The following is an 18,468-nucleotide window of genomic DNA, read 5'->3' as shown; positions in this document are numbered from 1 at the left end:
GAGCCTGAAGAAATGCTTCCCAAAAGCTACTGGTCTCCTTTTTACATCTAATTCTTCAGCCCCAGCTGACCAGCACTACAGATTCTTGACTCAAGGCATTATTCAGACAGCCCCAAAAGAGTCTATTCTTACACTGGATCTTCACAAACCAGGCCCCCATTGTCTACATTACTCTCAGCATTCTTATCTTTATCTACATTATCTCAGATTCTTATCAGGATCCCACAGAACAGCCCATTAAGCTCTTGTTTAGCCCAAAGTTTCAAATATCTCCATAATCCTTCCAAAACAACATGGTCAGTTCTATCAAAGAAATATTTTACCAATGCTACCAATTTCTGTGTTAGTCTGTTTTTTTTATTACTACAATAAAATTACTAACCAAAGGCAACTTAGGGGAAAGTGTTTACTGGCTTGTATATACTAGGTCATAGTCCACTGAGGGAAGTCAAGGCAGGAACTCAAGGCAAGAACCTGGAGGCAATAATTCAAACAGAGGTTTACTGGCTTACATTCCATTGTTTGCTAAGCCTACTTTTTTATACAACTCATTATGTATTTAGAGAGTTATGTGTCAAGTTGACAAAACAAAACCAGGACAGTAGTATCTACATCAGTTTTATGCTTAGGGCCATAGGAAGAACAACTAGGAAGACCAATTATCATTATTATGCACTGAGTCAACAGGGAGGGGAGAAGACATCAAAGAAGTAGATAGTGGGAAGGGGGCTCTTAATTCATCATCTAGTCTTTACATTTGTAGTAACTTATTAAAACTTGAGAAATTTGTTAACTAAATTCACGTGGAAATTTCTGAAGAGAGCAGAAAGGTTAGTATCATAGGCCATGACAAATATGTATAAATTGAGAACAAAATACTAATCAAATTAGGAAAGCAAAAATAAGATGTGGTATGCTATGAGGAAATAAGGGGAAAGACAAGGCAAAAAAAAGATGTTTCCATTGTGATGGCAAGATCCATGGGTTGATCCATGGATGGGACCAGCTACAGAGCTCCTTAAAAATGGGATCAGTACTTAAGTGGTCATGCAGATTGGTTTTAAAGGAAGAGTTAAATGTTCTGTGTAAGTTTTTTCATGTGTCTCCTTGTGCTATTGGAGATAGATAGATAGATAGATAGATAGATAGATAGATAGATAGATAGTCTGAGGATTATGAAAGAATGACTGAAACTCTGCCCTGTTCTCTGCCCCTGTGCTTTCATGAAATGAAGCTTTTATTTCATTAAGTATTTTCTAATTTAAAATAGTTTCAGCCATCTTTCTAAAACTCAAACATAGTGTTCAGTTGATTCGGTATTTCAAGTGTTGTTTTGGTTTTGTTCATCTGCTGCTCACAGATGGCACCAGGAAGAAATCCTATGCACAAGATATGTTGACGTCTCTTCATTATTTGGATAATCGCTTTATTCAACCTCGTCTAGAGAGTTTAGTCTCTAGAAGTCGGTGGAAAGAGCAATATAAGGTATATAGTTTGCCTTTAATCTCTGGTACAAACATAGGGACAGTGGCCCTCTCAAGATTCCAATATCCACCAGAGGGAATCATTTTCTGATGCATAGGCCTTCTGCTATATTAAATAATAACATTTTAATCTCTTCTAAATGCTTTAATTATTTTAAGTATCCACACTAATATCTTCAATAATTAAGTGGTTTGAAATGATTTCAGAGCATCTCTAAGGCTTAGCCTATTTTAAAATAAGGAGATTGTCTTATAAGATGCTTCTTCAGAGAAGAAAGTCACATAGACAAAAAAGTTTGAAAAAGCAATGTTTAACTTGAACTGTCTGTGTGTTGAAGCACTTTTCTGAGCACTAATTCATGAATTTATACGTCAGGTTTTCAAGGTGGGAATTTAGACAGCAATATTTCCCAAATTAGTGTGTCCCATGAGGCTGCTTCTTGTGAGATGCCTGTCATTTCTTCTACTGTTTTTAAATATTTTACTGTGTATATATGTTTGAAGGGTATGTAAAAGTATATGATGTGTGTGTGAATGAGGACCTATCCATGCCACAGTCCACAGAGGGCAGGCAAAAACATTCAGGAGCTGTTATTTTCCAAACACTGTAGGCTCCTGGAATCAAACTCGGGTCATCAGACTTATGTGACAACATTTTTACCCATGAGCCATCAATTCAGGTCCCTCTTAGGATATTTAATTTCAATATGGAAACTGACTTACATCATTTTGTAACTTAACATTTTATATTCTAGACATTTGGGGATTTTTAACTTTATTAAATTTTGAATTACTGGATTATATGTTATTTTCCAGATTTGTATTTTAGTGTATCTAATTGACAGAGCATGAACTATGTTATATTAAAAGGCACCCCGACCTTGATATTCAATTTTCTAAGATTAATAAGAAGAAAAGTGGTAAATAATAGACATTCAAAATTTTTAAAATCCCCCTAGCACTTAAATTAACTTCTATACTCCTTTACTTCAGAAAACTGAGTTTCATCAAGAACTCTTCAACTCAAAGTAAGCCTGACGATAGGAAATGCCGCGGTTTGAGGGACTGTCAGGGGCTACAGACTCTAAGATTTCAAGTTCAAAGATGGCTTGAATTTAGAACTACCATATGTATGTTTTTATTTCTAGATTTTTAACACCATTAGATCCCCAATTTATTCCTTAGATACAGAACAATATCTACTTTTAAGGGAAATAGGTGTTTATTTAGGTAAAATGCAGAAAATCATTATATTATTTCCTTTAATATACAGAAAAATGTTACAGTTTTAAAGAACATTTAGCATTTGACAAATGATTTGCATGTGAAATGTATTTCATAAGTCCAAACGAAAAGAACTGTTCTCTCCTTCATTTCACAGTGGAGAAAGTGTACTCTGGATGTAAAGTCCCACAGTTAGTGATTTCACAGGCCAGGATTTAATAGATGCCAAGACTCTTGGGTCTATGTAATGTTATGCATGGCCATACTGGCAAGCTACAGTGAACTTAGAAAACTCACAGTGAAATAACAAGATGCACCGTATTATGAGAGAGATGATCCAGTAAGATCTTAGGGTATACTGAGTTATACTGAAGAAGATAAAGTAACGTGAAGAAAGCTCCCTGATGTGACCTGGAAAAGTGTCTGTGTCACTCCTATGTGAAGAGTGTTCTGCTCACTGTGGTCACTCAGGAAACCAAGCTGTTTGAGCTTTCATCACACTATGCTACACAGCACCACAGAAGCAGGAAGGCAAGAGCAGAGAACAGCAGTCTGGATTTCAGTCTATTACTGACATGCTGCGAAGTTTGAAGACTGTGACAGGTAAATCAGACCAGTGCTGTTGATCACACAATATGAAAAGGACCAGTGTACCATCCATACTGCTGTAGGGAATGAATGTGGATTAAGAACCATGCTAGAATATATTCAGTGTGTTCATTCAAGTGTGATATTAAAATACACTGCTACTACAACAATGGGGACCAGCACAGGCTGGGGCCAAGCAGTTACTCATATACACATGGCTTCATGGCTGACAGAGTTCGCTCCTGCGGACCAGGGTTTCTCAAATGCTTCACTCATTGATAATACTAGATGGTCCATCAGTGCTGGACATGGAACATTAGTAATTGCGAGATGCTTATTTTCACACGACAAAGCAGGTGACTATAGGAGGATTAAGTTATTTCCAGAATGTTTTCAGGAAAATGTGATTTAACTCATGCCCTGAAGAATGAATGTAACTTTTTCAAATTTTAATTACATTAAATGAGCTCCACTTTCACTTACTCTGATATTTTGTTGCTCATTTTCCTACTTTACTTAATAACTCATTGATATTAACTAGAGATGAGACTATGGAAAAGAAGTAAATTAAAGCCTATTGGAAATATTACTTGGTAGTAATTTGTAAGAGATAAATGAAACAAAGAACTATTCTCTCCTTCATTTCACAGTGGAGAAAGTGTACTCACTTGTTTTTCTTCGTCTTTTTTTATTGCCATGATTAATAATTTTTTCAACTTAGAAATACCTTCTTAAAGTAATGAGTTCTAATTTGGAAGCATTTATTTTTGATTTAATTTTCCTGTATTTAATTGTCAGGAGCGGGTTGAAAGCTACTCTAACTTAAGCATCCTTTCGAAGAGTCCCGAAGACTGTGGCTGCCAGGCTTGCGGGTTGCATCGCCACTGTAAATTCTCAGTGCATCTCTCGGGAAAGTTATACAACACCAGGACGATGGAAACAGATGACTTCATGTCACATGACAAGCAGGTATCTTTTACTAATTTCTCTCTCTGCTGTTTAGAAAATTCGGGCTTCATAGCTTGTCCTCTAGATAGTTCTCACAAATAGAGAGAACACTACAAAGAAAAGAATACAAGGAAATATGGTATACTTGATTTTCTGTCTTTTAATATGCCACTGATATTAAACTAAGGGTCTCAGCTTTCTAAGCAAACATACATCCCTAACTTTAGGCTACAATTTTTGAAGATGAAAAATGTGATATAGCTAGCATATTCACCCCCTAATTCAGTGAGGTGAAATCAGTGCATATTCTTCATCTCTGTAAGTCTTATTATAGAATGGGCGTGATAAGGACAGTCACTGGGGCAAGAGAAGAACAAGGCTGCCTATGCTGTTCAAAGAAGAATATGACCTAGGTTAAAACCTTGTGTCAGGTAGCACTCAAATTAGTAGTTTATAGGTAAGTAGTTGAAGATGCCCATTTATCATACAGTGAGAGAATTCAGAGAGAATTCACTATACTTCAATTTAGACAATATCTGGTTTCTCAATGTCTAGAGCAATTATTTTCCTGATTAAGATGCTGTTAAATTTGAGTAAAGAAAAATAATTTCAAGAATAAGTAATTGCTAGGCATGGTGGTACACACCTTTAATCCCAGTACTCAGGAGGCAGAAAGAAGCAAGCATAAGCTGCCTGGTCCACAGTCAGGGCTACACAGAGAAACTGCAGCTCAAACAGACAAACAAACAAACAAGCAAACAAAAAATAAAACCAAAAAATTTTAAAAATATTTAATAGACAAGAGTGGGACAGTATAATGTGAATTCATAAAAAAATGTAGAATCTGTGGTTTTTAATCTTACCTTGTAAGAAGAGTGCATTTGTAAATATATTGAGAACTTCCTCTGGTGACACTGCATGTCTTTGTAGGATATATGTTTTGGATGAGATAGAGACCCGAAGTTGCTAAATCTTCCAATACTAAAGTGGAGGACATATAAAGTACTGGAAATATGATTCCTGAGTACGATTGGGCAACAATTGACCAGATCCCACTAAGCAATACAACAAAGATTGGAAAACTCATTCAGAGATTTTAGTCTTGGCGGTTGGAGTTAAATACTTAAGAAAATGTTCATTCCCAACTTAAGAACATAAAAGCAAAGCTACTTAATATTCAGATTGATAGCTTATAAATTGCCAACATATTTTAAGTCAATTGTTGAAAGACAATATAACCAACATAGCTTAGAAGTTTGAGGGCTTATGAAAAGTAAGATTTCTAGAAGAAGAAGAGTCGGGTGTGCTTTTAAAACACAGGTGACTACATAGCTAGAGTCACTGTAGTTTCTATAACTTTGCCCTGTAAGCATCAATTCAATAAAAGCAAGTGGCATGATCACAATGTTCACTGAAGCATTATTAATAAGGAGTGGAGTGGGGTACAAAATAGTGGAAACCTTCCACGTAAGCCATTAGAATAGTGACATGAGAGTCTGCTACACAAGAATGTGTGGCAGGATATAGTGTCATTCAGATAATATTGTTACTAATAGTTATAGCTGTTTTGAAATGATGCAAGGTAAAATAAATTTTCTTCAGTAAATTTTGTTTTAAAAATAAAATTATTTTATTCTAATTAACTTTCAAATAAACACAACACAGAAACAATTTAAGGAAACCACTAAAACAGGTTTGCTGCTGCTGCTGCTGCTGCTGCTGCTGATGATGATGATGATGATGATGATGATGATGTTTTGTCATAGTATTCAATGGTTTCCATTGAACATATAACCAGAGTCTACCACTATCATGATACCTGGGGCTTCACTAGTCAATCAACTGTGATGATTTGCAGATTTCAGGTTATATTTTTGTAGTTATTAAAAAAAAAAAACACTGTGTGAATTCAGTGTATGTTTCTTTAAATCTTGATTAGTGTTTCTAAAAGGGTGGAGTTATTTTGAATGTGACAAACGGATCAAGTCATTAAAATGAGTCAGAGTTCTATTTATCTTCCCTCCAATCTAAGCACCAGTATTTAAGTAAACAACGTATATTTGTCCAAAAATTTTGTAAGTGCATAAATTTTATTTGAAGGAAGAATTATTTCCTCAGACCCTGCTTCCCGCTTTCCATCCCTGCTACCCCAGCTTGCCTTTCTGTTCAAGTCTTTCAGTAAAGACAATCTGTGTGTGGTGAAGAGGAAAAGAGAAGGAAAGAATCGCTTACCAAAGTTATTTTCTATCCTATTGAAGCACTGTGTCCATGCCTGCACAGAAAGTAAAACATGGATATATTTATATTCTGGGGCTTAAAGAGACTGTCCACACCTCCACACACTGCCCTCGGGTTATTTGGAAAGCAATGTCTCTACTTTTTGATTGTGTCTGCCTATAGTTATATAAAATGAAAGCCTAGAATTAACTCTTCTTGGGGATCTTTTTGAGGGTGCAGTAAAACACTGATTGTTATTGATATTTTTTTTTTTTTGCCTGACTTGCCAGAGACTAGCTTATTTGAAAGAAAGGATATGCTTTGATGGAAGATAGATTTGCCAATTCATGGAATGAGTAGTTTAGTTTCAGCAGTGTTATATTGGATAAGAGGCATTGGACCACAAGAACATTCTCTCCTTGAAGGAGAAAGCAAGTCTTATATCAAACTTAGGAAATGAAAGAAACTTACACACTCATAAGACCCCTTCCCAAAGCTATCGAAGCAGGAACGGTTGCCAGAGTGGAAGGAAACGGTGGTAGGATGGATGATGAGTGAATGGTTGGCTTGACTGTCCAGTGTGCAGGGGACATTAGGAATACCGTTCTTACGAGTGAGTTGTCGTGTCACCCGTGCTGGAATGGCCTTTTCAGTTTTGCACTTGCCTTTGACTCATCTGTGCTCTTGTCTGTAGGTCCAGGAAACCCACTGTATTAGACTTAGGTAACACGATTTTTTTTTGTTCTGCTTTTGAGTGCTCCATCTTGGAGGAATAAATGTTTGTTCATGTCTATTCAGAAGTCACAGGACATGATGAAATGCCTAAATGCTTCACTTACATATCCATCAAACCCAGCTGCTGTCCAGCCTTCACTGTATCCCTTGGATTCCTTTTTGACAGTGTACTCCCGCCTGTTACTTCTCTACACAACATCATTATTTCTGTATTCCTTTGCATTGTGGCTTCATAAAAATATGGCATAGATGACTATTAAAAAATGATGTAGCTTGTACCAAACTGGTGCACTTGAGAATAGAGACAAATTCTTAAATTAGGAAGGCAGTTCTATTCTTAGGTTCTTATATGATATGATCATGTTAAGATGTTTAGAGCTCATTCTGGTGTATTTTTATAAAGTATGAAAAATATGAATTAAGATATATTTAATTTATCAGTAGAGTCATCTTTGCTTCTATTTTAGCTGTATAATAAAACATAACCATCAAAACATGACAGAGAAATGGTCTGGTTGACTGATTTCGCAGATGTGCATCATAGAGTCCTAGAAGCTCACATACAATCAAAGCACACAATAAAATGTTAATATGTCTAATTTATATGCAACACATGAGGTGAAGCCAAAAATTTACATACATACAAAGAACATTTTTACTTTATGTTTGGAAATTGTTTAGTAAACAACTACCAACATTTAACCCTTGTGTAAGAGTGTTCCACTTTTAGTTCTTGTTCAGATTTACAAATTTATCACAATCTGGGCATTTAAAACATAGAACGTGTGTACATGCCATACTCTGCATGCTTTCTCTTGCTTTTCTGTGTGTCCATCAGTACGCCTTACAAGCAATTTCTTTATTCCCAAATTCAGATAACTTTTCAGGACTGCAGGAACCACTGGCAGAGGCTGGGGTGGTGGCTCAATCAATAGAAAACAGCAAGCATGAGGGCTGGAATCAAACTCCACCATCCACTAAAAACAAATAATTAAGTCAAACAAACCTGGCAAGCTTTGCCTAATTGGGAAGCTCCAGGCTAGTGAGACATGCTACCTAAAATAAAAAAGGAGTAGTGGAGCCTGAGGAATGGTGCCTGGCATTGTCTTCTGGCTCATTCACACACAAAGAAACACGGGCTTGATTACTCTCCTGTCTGTGTTGGTTTAGGTGATCCTCCCTCCTTGCTGAGACATCTTGGTAGCAACCTTAGCACCTGTATGCTCACTTGGTAGCATCCTGAGAGTTTTATAGTCATTCATCTTTCTCCTAAGATGCTAAGCTCCCTAACACAGGTAAATTGTCATTGTGCCTCTCGCCACGAGCCCAATACTGGAAGCATAGTAGATGTACAGGTTCTGTTGACTAATTGTACAAGAAAAGATAAAGGGATCATTTATTAAATTTTCAATCAAGTGAAAAATATATGCTTTAGATTCTACCATTAAGGAAAATCTGAAAATCAGAAATTATTTACTTTCTTTGAGGTAATGACATTTATTTCTCAATGTAGGTGTTTATTGTTGGCAGAATATGTGCTAATCGCACCAGAATTTATCATAAACTAAAGCATTTTAAATTCAAACTGTACCAAGACTGCTGTTCCATTGCAAAAACAGAAGAAGTTGAAGATGAACAGGTTAAAGATTCAGTAAAGAGGGTCTTCAGTCAATCAAAAACAAGCGGCTGGATTAGAAAGGTAAGTTTGTAGACCGCCTTGTTCTACAGAGTCTGAAGGCTTAAGTGTGGAAGTGTGGCTGTTCTTATGTGTCCTCTTCTGCTGCCTCTTCCCTCCATGTTTATCATGTTCTGTTCTAAATAGATGCCCTGATGTTCCATGAATTCTCTCACCTCATTGTATAGATCATATTGAACAATAATACTGACAAAAGTCTCTGTCCTTTGTCTTTTATGTATGTAAGCCTTACTTGTATGTTAAGTCACTTTTCCTGATGCTGGATAAAATACTATTGACAGAAGTATCTTAAGAGAAAGGGGGTTATTTTGGCTTACAAGTATGTGCTATAGTCTAACGTGGTAAGGAAGACCTCGAGGCAGCTGGTTTCTTTCAAAATCAAAAAGCAAAGAGAGATTAATTCTTCTGTTTAGCTAGTTTTCTCTTTATGCAGTCCAGGACCCAAGTGGAGAAAATCATGCTGCCCACCTTTAGGGTAGCTCTTCTACCTTAATTAGCCTAGACTATCCCTCGAAGGTGTTCCCAGAGACTTGTCTCCTAGATAATTCTAGGTCCTATCAAACTGGGAATCAACATCAACTATTATATTCCAGGGTACGTTGTCATGTGTGGTGTTGGATGTGGGTTGTAGGGGGAACAAAGTATAGGACCCACCTTTGTTTGTCAGCCCAGAAGCTCTGCTCTGCCCACAGATCCCTTAGAATTAGGTTGTGGAAAGAATCCTCATGATAGGAGTTTTCTGAAACAGGTTTAGTCCTGAGGATATGCAAGAAAAAGCAAATAGAAATTACTCAGGAAATTTGGATCAATAATGTATTTCATCCTGCAAAGAAAAGAACAGAAGAATCTGACTTGATAGCTTTTGTCTGGGTTATAGACTAGGGAATTTGTAAAAAGCAAAGATGAGGCAAGAAAACACAGCAAATAAACTTTTATGAGCAAGAGACAGGGAACAGCTGCACAGGCCCATCTCAGGGCCCATCATGTTCCTTAGAGGGGTTGCTACAAAGAAGGACATCACAGTTTCTTTCTCCTGGACAGTTATTCTCCTACCTCAGCCCACCATCCAGTGACCTTGCCTGCTCTCCTTTCACTCTCTTCAGATTTTCACAGTTTGCTTTGCTTCTTCTACACAAGCTTTTCTCCCCGGCCCATTTATGTTTTTTACTGGCTAGTAATCCTGACTTCATTTTCTGAGACATTGAACTTCTTCAGTGCTTTTTTTGATGCCTTTAATAGATACCAACTCAATAGTGAAATTAGTAAATCTATTGGTATTACCACATTTATAAATATGTTCCTTTCCCCATTTTTATAGTACCTGAGATTGAACCCTCTGCTCTGTGGATGTTAGAAAGGTGCAGTACCACTCAGCTAGAGCTCCAGTCTGTACACTGTGGGTGAACTATATGTAATAATTACATATATTTATATGTGGAGAAATTTCAACTTCTTGCAGGGAAATATTGCAGAGCAAATACTTCCATGTATTTTATAGTATCCTTAACAAAGTTTAGGATCATTAATGGAATATGAAATTAAAACATTCTTAAGGAAAGGAAGTAAAATTATGTTCTCTTAGTTAGGTTTCTATTACTATGGTAAAGCACTATGACCAAAAGCATCTAGGGGAGAAATGGGTTACTTAAGCTTACAATTCTCAGGTTACACTCATCAGTGAGGGACGTCAGAGCAGAAACATGGAGGAAAGAATAGAAGTAGAGGCTATGACGGAGCACTGCTTACTGGCTTATTCTCTGTATTCTCAGCCTGCTTTCTTATACTATGCAGGACTTCTGCCTAGGAACACTACTCACAGTGAGTGGGTCTACGTCATTATTAATCAAGAAAAGTGCTCTATAGACTTGCCTGTAGGCTGGTCTCGTGGAAGCATATTCTCAACTCAGAGTCCCTTTCTGCAAATGACTATAGTTTCTCTCAAGTTGACATAAAACTGCCCAACAGAATCAGTCTCTTGCCAACTTACACACAAATATATAATTATTAAAACAAACTTTTCTTTCTTATTTACCCCCCAAATTGCATGATAATATTAATATCATAATTCTAACTTTTAAGAATTCCATAGTCTTTAAAAATTCAAACAATAAAAGATCAGTTTCCTTAAAATATCTACTTTCTCTAAAGTATCAAAGGTTTTTTTTTTTTAATTCAAGTCTTAACTGTAGGCTTCTGTAAAGTCAAAAATCAGTTACATACTGTTTTACTTAGGGTTTTACTATTGTGAGCAGACACCATGACCAAGGAAACTTGTATAAGGACAACATTTATTTGGGGCTAGCTTACAGGTTCAGAGGTTCAGTCCATTATCATCAAGGTGGGAGTATGGCAGCATCCAAGCAGGCATGGTACAGGAGGAGCTGAGAGTTCTACATTGTCATCTGAAGGCCACTAGGAGAAGACTTGCTTCCAGGCAGCTAGAACGAGAGTCTTAAAGCTCACACCCACCATGACATACTTTCTCCAAAAAGGCCAAACCTACTCTAAAAAGGGCACACCTCCAAGTAGGGCCACTCCCTGGTCCAAGCTTATTCAGATCACCACACATAACTTTTTTACTCCAAGAGGGAACCAAAGTATATCAAACCAAAACAAAACCAGTCTATCAGTGTACAGCTTATTGTCAGGCTCCTGGCACTCATGATCTTCTGGGCTCCAAAGGGCTTGAACAGCCATCTACAGTATACACAGCTTATCTCTTAAGCTCTGGCTATCTCTACCCTAGGCTTGATTCTCTCCTTGGTGGTCATCCCATGCTATTGTCATCTCCAATATGCTGGAGACTCTTCAGTAACAGGGGTGTACCTTTGCCAATAGCCTCTTCTGGGCTCTTCAGGAATGTTTTACTCTGCCACATGGTGCCAAGCCTCACATTCTCTCTATCCTCTCTCTCCCTTAATCCTGGGGCTTCTACTGCAACCAAGGCTGAACCTTCACCAGTAGTGTTTCACAGTACAAAGCCTCAGCTGTGGCTTTGCTCTGCATTGCTCTCAACATTCTAGTCTCCTACGTGTGTGTTACATGACCCCTTCATGTGTTCAGAACCAGTACTATCTGTGTGACTCTTAAACATTACCAAGTTTGGCTACCAACAATAGGTACCCCCTTGGCCCCTTTAGACCATTCTTCTGTGTTCTGGCCCGCAGCAAACGCTTCCTACAAGAGTGCATCTCAATGATGCTGGTCTCAATCACTGTTCTTCAGCACGGATAACCAGTATCCATTGACCCAGCAAGTGAAGGTCTCGTTTCAAAGGATCAGAGCTCTTGATAATCACAAGTGTTTCCTTAGCCCCAGCTAAGCAGGACCATGACTTCTTCATTCACAATATCTAACGGCTCTGACAGAGTCTTTAAGGGACTTGCAAATTTCCTTCTGAAGTGTCACAGCCCAGGTCTTCAGCATCTGCACTGCTCTCAGCATTCATCCAGTTTTCTACACAACAGCTCTCTGGTCTCTGAACACTTAGCAGCTTTTCCAGCCCTAAGTTCAAAGGCCTGAATAATCTAAAAAAAAAAAAAAATCACAAAAATACCCAAGCCTCACAGAAATTTCTATCTTAGCTGCTTCTTATTGCTGTGATGAACACATGACCTAAAGCAACTTGGGGAGAGAAGGGTTTAGTTCATCTTCCAAGTCCACCACAATCCATCACTGAGGGAAGCATAGGCATGAACTCAAGGCAGAAACTGATGCCGAAGACATGGAGGAGCACTAATGTCCAGCTTGCTCTCCATGGTGTGCCTAACTTGATTTCTTATTCTATTCAGGACCATCTGCCAAGAGGCAAGCTGGGCCCTCCACATCACTCTTTAATATTTTTTAAATGCATTACAGAATTGCACACAGGCAGATTTTATGGGGGCATTTTCTCAGGAATTGAGAACTCCTGTTTCAGATGATTCCAGCTTCTGCCAGATGACAGAAAACTAACCTTATATTCTCCATCATGAGTAACATTTAATGTTAGATGTTAAAGGAATACAACTTATGCTTAGAGCAGGGAGCATGTTTTCACAAAAAGGCAGCAAAGAACTTCATTTTTTCTTGAATTTTCAGCTTTAAAAAGATATTTGAACTTAAAAATACTTGCCTATAGACTTTTCCAAAGAGTCCCTAAAAACCAAAGGGTGTGTATCCAGCATAAATACATATATTGCTTTTTTGTGTTTTGATAAAATACCGGAATTTGTCAAATGCTCCGAAGTTTCTCGGCCTGGCTGCCCCTTTGAGTGAGACAGCGCTGTGTATCTGTGGCACAGTGAGACAGCGAGACAGGGCTATGTACTTGTGACACAGGCATACTTTGGCTGTAGTCAGTCACGTCTCTACATTTAGTCTTCCTCTTAGAGTACAGTCTGTGACGCTGGCTGTTCCCATGTCCCAGGATGTCACATTATCCTCTTGTCTTGCTCAAGCTGTTACTCTGCTTCTTGCTTGTGTTTGACACTCTACTTCTTACCTGTCCCCTCTCTTCCAAGCATTTTTCTTCTATTTCAGGATCTCTCAGTATGCTTGGCCAAAGATTAAAGACCTGCCAACCAAACTTCATTCTTCTTTTACCTCCTGCTTATTGTGCTAGAATCTTTTTCTTTCAGTCCAATAGTCAAGAGCTACCAAGTTAGCTTTACTATAAGAAAAGAACACACAAGAAGGAAAGCATAATTAAGCCCAAATCCATAAACATACATGCCATTCTAAAAGACTCTAATATGCCTAATAATTCTCTTTCATTAGGAAGCAAATACACATGAGGATGGTCTTTCCTCGGGGTAGACAATAAGACTTTGGGGATTGGTTGATAGAAACATGGGTACCAGGAAGAGAAGATAGTAAGTCAGAGTGCTAAGGAGATGGCTCAGTAGGTAAAGTGCTTTGCCACACAAGCGTCAGAACCTGAATTTGATCCCCACACCACCTAAGAAAACAGTGCAGTGCTATATGCCTTCTGGGGAAACAGAGACAGAGATAGCCCTGGGGTTTGCTGGCCATCCAAACTGTGAGCACCAGATTCAATCAGAAACCTTGTCTCGAAAACCAGGGTAGAGAACAGCTAAGGAACATATCCCAGATCAACCTCTGCTCTGGCAGACACAGACACACACACACACGCACATGCACGCACATGCACACGTACACGCACACACACATGAATATATACACAAAAGTATCAATTCTGTTTTACAGTTGTATTTAGAATAATTTATAATGTATTACATATATAAGAACTTCAAATTATGAGATAGTTTCCTTAATAAGTCTTCTCATTTCACCTTATTTCAACATATTTGTTCTTTCTTTTTTTCTTCTTCTACACTTTAAGTTGGTATTTCTCAAAATATTACACTTAGCTGGGTAGTGGCATATGCATGCCTTTATTTCCAGCACTTGGGAGGCAGAAGACAGGCAGATCTCTGTGAGTTCCAGAACAGCCTGGTCTACAGAGTAAGTTCCAGGATAGCTAGGGGTACACTGAGAAACCCTATCTTGAAGAAATGTGATTATATAAATATATATAATGTATTCATATATTTACATATATATTACATATTTGTATATTACACATATTATATTTAAATACATTATACTATATATATTTATATAATATGTATATATATATTCTTTTCAATATAAAACACACAAAAGAAAACTCTACCTATGTCAGAGTCATCTAGAACTTTGGGGAAAAAAATGCATAGTTCTTGGCTTTACCAAGACCAGTTGTATGGAACTCCTTGTTGAGGGTATTAAATATCTAACATTTTAAAACTTGACTGACTCTTAAGTAAATTAAAGATGGAGGATGGCAGCTTCAAAGCTTCTGTTGAACTGGATGCTGTGCTCTGGCTCTCTAAGCTCCCTCAGCCCGTCCTTTCCCTTGTGTTGTCTCTTTATGATCCATCTGGGTAGAGAGTTTTAAAGAAACCTGACTACTTTCCCCTACCCCATTCCCCCCCCCCCCGGTACTATATGAGAATGCTCTTCATTATTAAATGGAAGGCCCAGGCTTCCCGAAGGGTCTGATGAGCTTCAGTAGCTGCATCTTCAGGCACAGGGGATGGCAGAGTGGTCCTAATGACCTTTCCTCCCTTTCACTTTCCCTTTGTGCTTTTCATTTTTTCTCAGAATAGCTGTCAGCCCACCCCTGCCATTTAAAACTTTAAACAGCATCCTATAAAGGTTAAAAGCGTGCCTATAATGTTTGCCCTGACGCTGACTAACAGTGGAATGTGAAAGCAAGTTACTTGATCTCTCCAAGTCTGTTGCTCCTCTATAAAATAGGGAGGGACTGAGCAATACTTAGGGCTTCGAACATGTGAATTGTGGCATATTTTAGGGACTGGAATTAGAAAGTAATCAGCTACTACTAACTGGTATCTGTAATATGAACAAGCAAAGATTGTTATTTGCTTCTCTTAGTATACTGACATACATATTAATTTTCCAAAACACATTTTATAAATAATCGAGTATAACAATATAAAGCTAAAATAATCAGCCAGTCTTTTAAGGTGTAGGTTGCACATCATAAAGAATTTTATTTGCATATACTAAAACCAAGAGAACTCTGGAGTGGCCTATGCTAACAATGTTTTCTGTCTTGTTCTCTTCTCCCTTCTTTCTTGAGGATGTGCTGCAATCACAGATCTTAAGGTTATGAAAATGGGCTTCATGACCTTGCCTGGGATGAAAATACAGTATTCATATGCCTCCCATGAATCCTTGTCATCACAGAATTCAGGCCAGTGAGATCTTCTCTCAGAGTTCATAAAGCAGACCAGGAAACCATTAAATAATTGAATGTCCTCAACTGATATAAATACTTGGAGTCTCTGTCTAATTGTGGGCCCATGTGTCATCTCTGCTCCCTGGTCTGCTTCTGAGAGCCCTGCCTGCCATTAGTCTTGTACTCCTTCACCTTGAAACTTCCAGGGCACCTTTAATGCATCTCTTAACATATTCCACCCTATGCTTTTCCCTCCATTTCCATTGCTGCCTCACAGGTTTGAGTCCACATTGCCTAATTTGTTACCACAGATTCCTAACTCACTCCAGACAGCTATAGAATAGCTAACCAACTTTCTGAACATGTACTTCAAATAAGGTCAGCCTCTGCTCCCAAATCTTTGACAGCAACATATTGCCTGTCAAATCTTTACTCAATCCATAACCTAGTTTCTCATGGTTTTTATTCTTCAACCTCAATTTCTTTGGTTCGTTCTCTTTGTCTCAGAACACATCAGATTATTATCAAATTCTATGCTCCCTTGTCATGGTACTGTTGGATGAACTTTTAACCTCCTGAGCTGAGGGGACGGTCACTTTACCACTAATGTTGCCTATCAAATATTTTTGTCTAAAACAACTTAAATGTCACATTTTCCAGGTCACCTCAACTACAGTTTCTCTTCTGTCCCTCACTTCAGTGGTGCTGCTTGCTCTGAGTATCTCGTCTTAGGGGTAGGGAAAGTGTCTTTTCAAAGTTCTACTCCTTCAACAGTCACAGTAGGAAAGTGTTCACATACTACACACCTGTTCCACAAACATCTGCTGGATTAATTATTGAATTATATTCATGCTATGATTCCAATGATAACTTGTAAGATGTATGAAATCAATAACGCTACTACTTGATTTCTTTCCAATGTTTTGTGAGTTAGAAATGCTTCTATTTATAATTAAGTGTTTTTTGTTTCCAGTTACCATAGGATATGTGTTTCATTAGTTATAAAGGTCTGTCTTATTTGCTTTTGTGACTAACTAAAATGACTAATTTTTCTGTTGTTTATGCAGAAATATGATCAACTGCAGGACTATCTCAATTCTGCAGATTATTTTCAAGATGAGAAGTTTGAATTATAGCATGCTTCCTTCAGAGAAGATTTTATAAATTCCTGTAAATGTGAAGATCATGAGTTTTGTTTCTCTGTATTATGAATCATTGGTTGAATGAATATACTATGTATGTCTTTGTGGCAAAATAGCTTGTGTTTATGCTCATCTGAATTTCGTGAAATGCCACAGCAAAGCCTAATCGCAGTTTCATAGATTTACATGGAGAACATCAGCTTTGTGGTTCAGAAGGCCCTCAGTGTGTTTTAGTCATGTAGTGATGCTCTTCTCACACATGACCACCAGTTGAATGTGCTGTCACGTCCTGTCAGTTTAGTAGGCACAGGCTGCCTTACAGTATATTTGGACTGACCTGGAGATGGCTCAGTCAGTATAGTACTTGCCTTATGAACACAAGGACCTGAGTTCAGTTCCCCAGACCATATTTAAAATAAAAGCCAGACATGATGGAATGTACTTGTAATCCCCTTGCCAGGAGGCAAAAATAAGGCACATCCCTGAGGCCTATTGACCAGGCACCAGCCTACTCATCAGTGAGAGACCCTGTCTCGAAAAACAAGGGCTGAGGTGCTTGTAAATGACATCCAAGGCTGTCCTCTGAGCTCAGCATGCATGCAGACACAAGTGTTCATGTGCCCACACATACATCCGTACACTCACGCTCATCCAAGGCTATCCTCTGAGCTCAACATGCATGCAGACACAAGTGTTCATGTGCCCACACGTTCATCCGTACAGTCACGCATGCACCTTCACATTCACAGTATGTATGTATGTGTGTGTATATACATAGTGAGACTCATCTATATGTATTGTGCCCCTTGGCAATATTAAGTAATCTTAAGTAATAAATGTCTAGTTACTGTTTTCTCAATCAGTGAGTCATGGAAGAAGCTTCAGACTACCATGTGTTCATTATCCTAGCCTCAGAATGAGACTATAGCTTATTTACTCCAGGTGGAGAAGCGTTTCCTTCCACTACAGTTTCCCTAATAAATAAATGGATTGTCCCCAGAGTCTTTCAGGAAGAACTTCTTGAGATATATATTTTAATTCTGTATAATGTTCTTGTTTCTGTACAATTTCATCTGCAATATATCAAAGATTGAGATGTATTATGATGTTTTTAACCATAACTTTCTCTATGTGTGTATATATGTATATGTTCTAGTCTGAAGATCTCACAGACAAGTTCAGCCAAAAATCTTTGAAGGCTCATTTTTATGCCTCCATTACTTTGCACATCCTATTTTTTCCATAATGCAATAAAGTAAAATGATTTCAGAGTCTAAGTGTGTATTCTGTATCTTTTAATTCTTAAATATGAGACCTGTTCTTCTGTGGCATTTTATTTTGCTTTGTTTTTCTGGAAGTATTGGTTGAATTTAGCTGGCTTCATGTATTGTGTGATTCATGACATGTGCCTTCATATATGTATTACATAAGACTACATTTTATCAAGTCCTTACATGGAGATGAGTTTGTATTTTCTGAAGTATATTTCTATAATTATTCCTATTGATCTTTCAATCTAGTAAGAGAAAGAAAGGAAGGAAGGAAGAAGGAAGGAAGGAAGGAAGGAAGGAAGGAAGGAAGGAAGGAAGACAGACAAGGATGGAAGGAAGAGAAGGGAAGAAAAAGAAAGGAAGGGGCAGACAGGAGGTGCAAGGATGCTGAGGTGAGGGAGTGAAGCAGACATGT

At 37.9% G+C, this 18,468-nt stretch overlaps 1 protein-coding gene across 13 annotated transcripts in view; it reads left to right on the top strand.

The window, feature by feature from the left end:
* Nucleotides 1-18,059, top strand: part of Ccdc82 (coiled-coil domain containing 82) — a 37,349-nt gene extending 19,290 nt beyond the window's left edge. For all 13 annotated transcript variants that reach the window (XM_076926084.1, XM_076926085.1, XM_076926082.1 and 10 more), the window contains 4 exons: nucleotides 1,361-1,485; nucleotides 4,095-4,265; nucleotides 8,710-8,895; nucleotides 16,708-18,059. In XM_076926084.1, coding sequence (XP_076782199.1) covers nucleotides 1,361-1,485; nucleotides 4,095-4,265; nucleotides 8,710-8,895; nucleotides 16,708-16,776 — 551 coding nt within the window. In that variant the 3' untranslated portion in view covers nucleotides 16,777-18,059. The remainder of the gene's footprint in view (nucleotides 1-1,360; nucleotides 1,486-4,094; nucleotides 4,266-8,709; nucleotides 8,896-16,707) is intronic.
* The last annotated feature ends 409 nt before the right edge of the window (nucleotides 18,060-18,468 follow it).

Source organism: Arvicanthis niloticus, chromosome 27 (genome assembly GCF_011762505.2).
Source record: "Arvicanthis niloticus isolate mArvNil1 chromosome 27, mArvNil1.pat.X, whole genome shotgun sequence".
In the NCBI taxonomy this organism is placed as follows: domain Eukaryota; kingdom Metazoa; phylum Chordata; class Mammalia; order Rodentia; family Muridae; genus Arvicanthis; species Arvicanthis niloticus.
The sequence above is the reverse complement of the archived record's forward strand: the minus strand, read 5'-3'. Positions and strand labels throughout refer to the sequence as shown.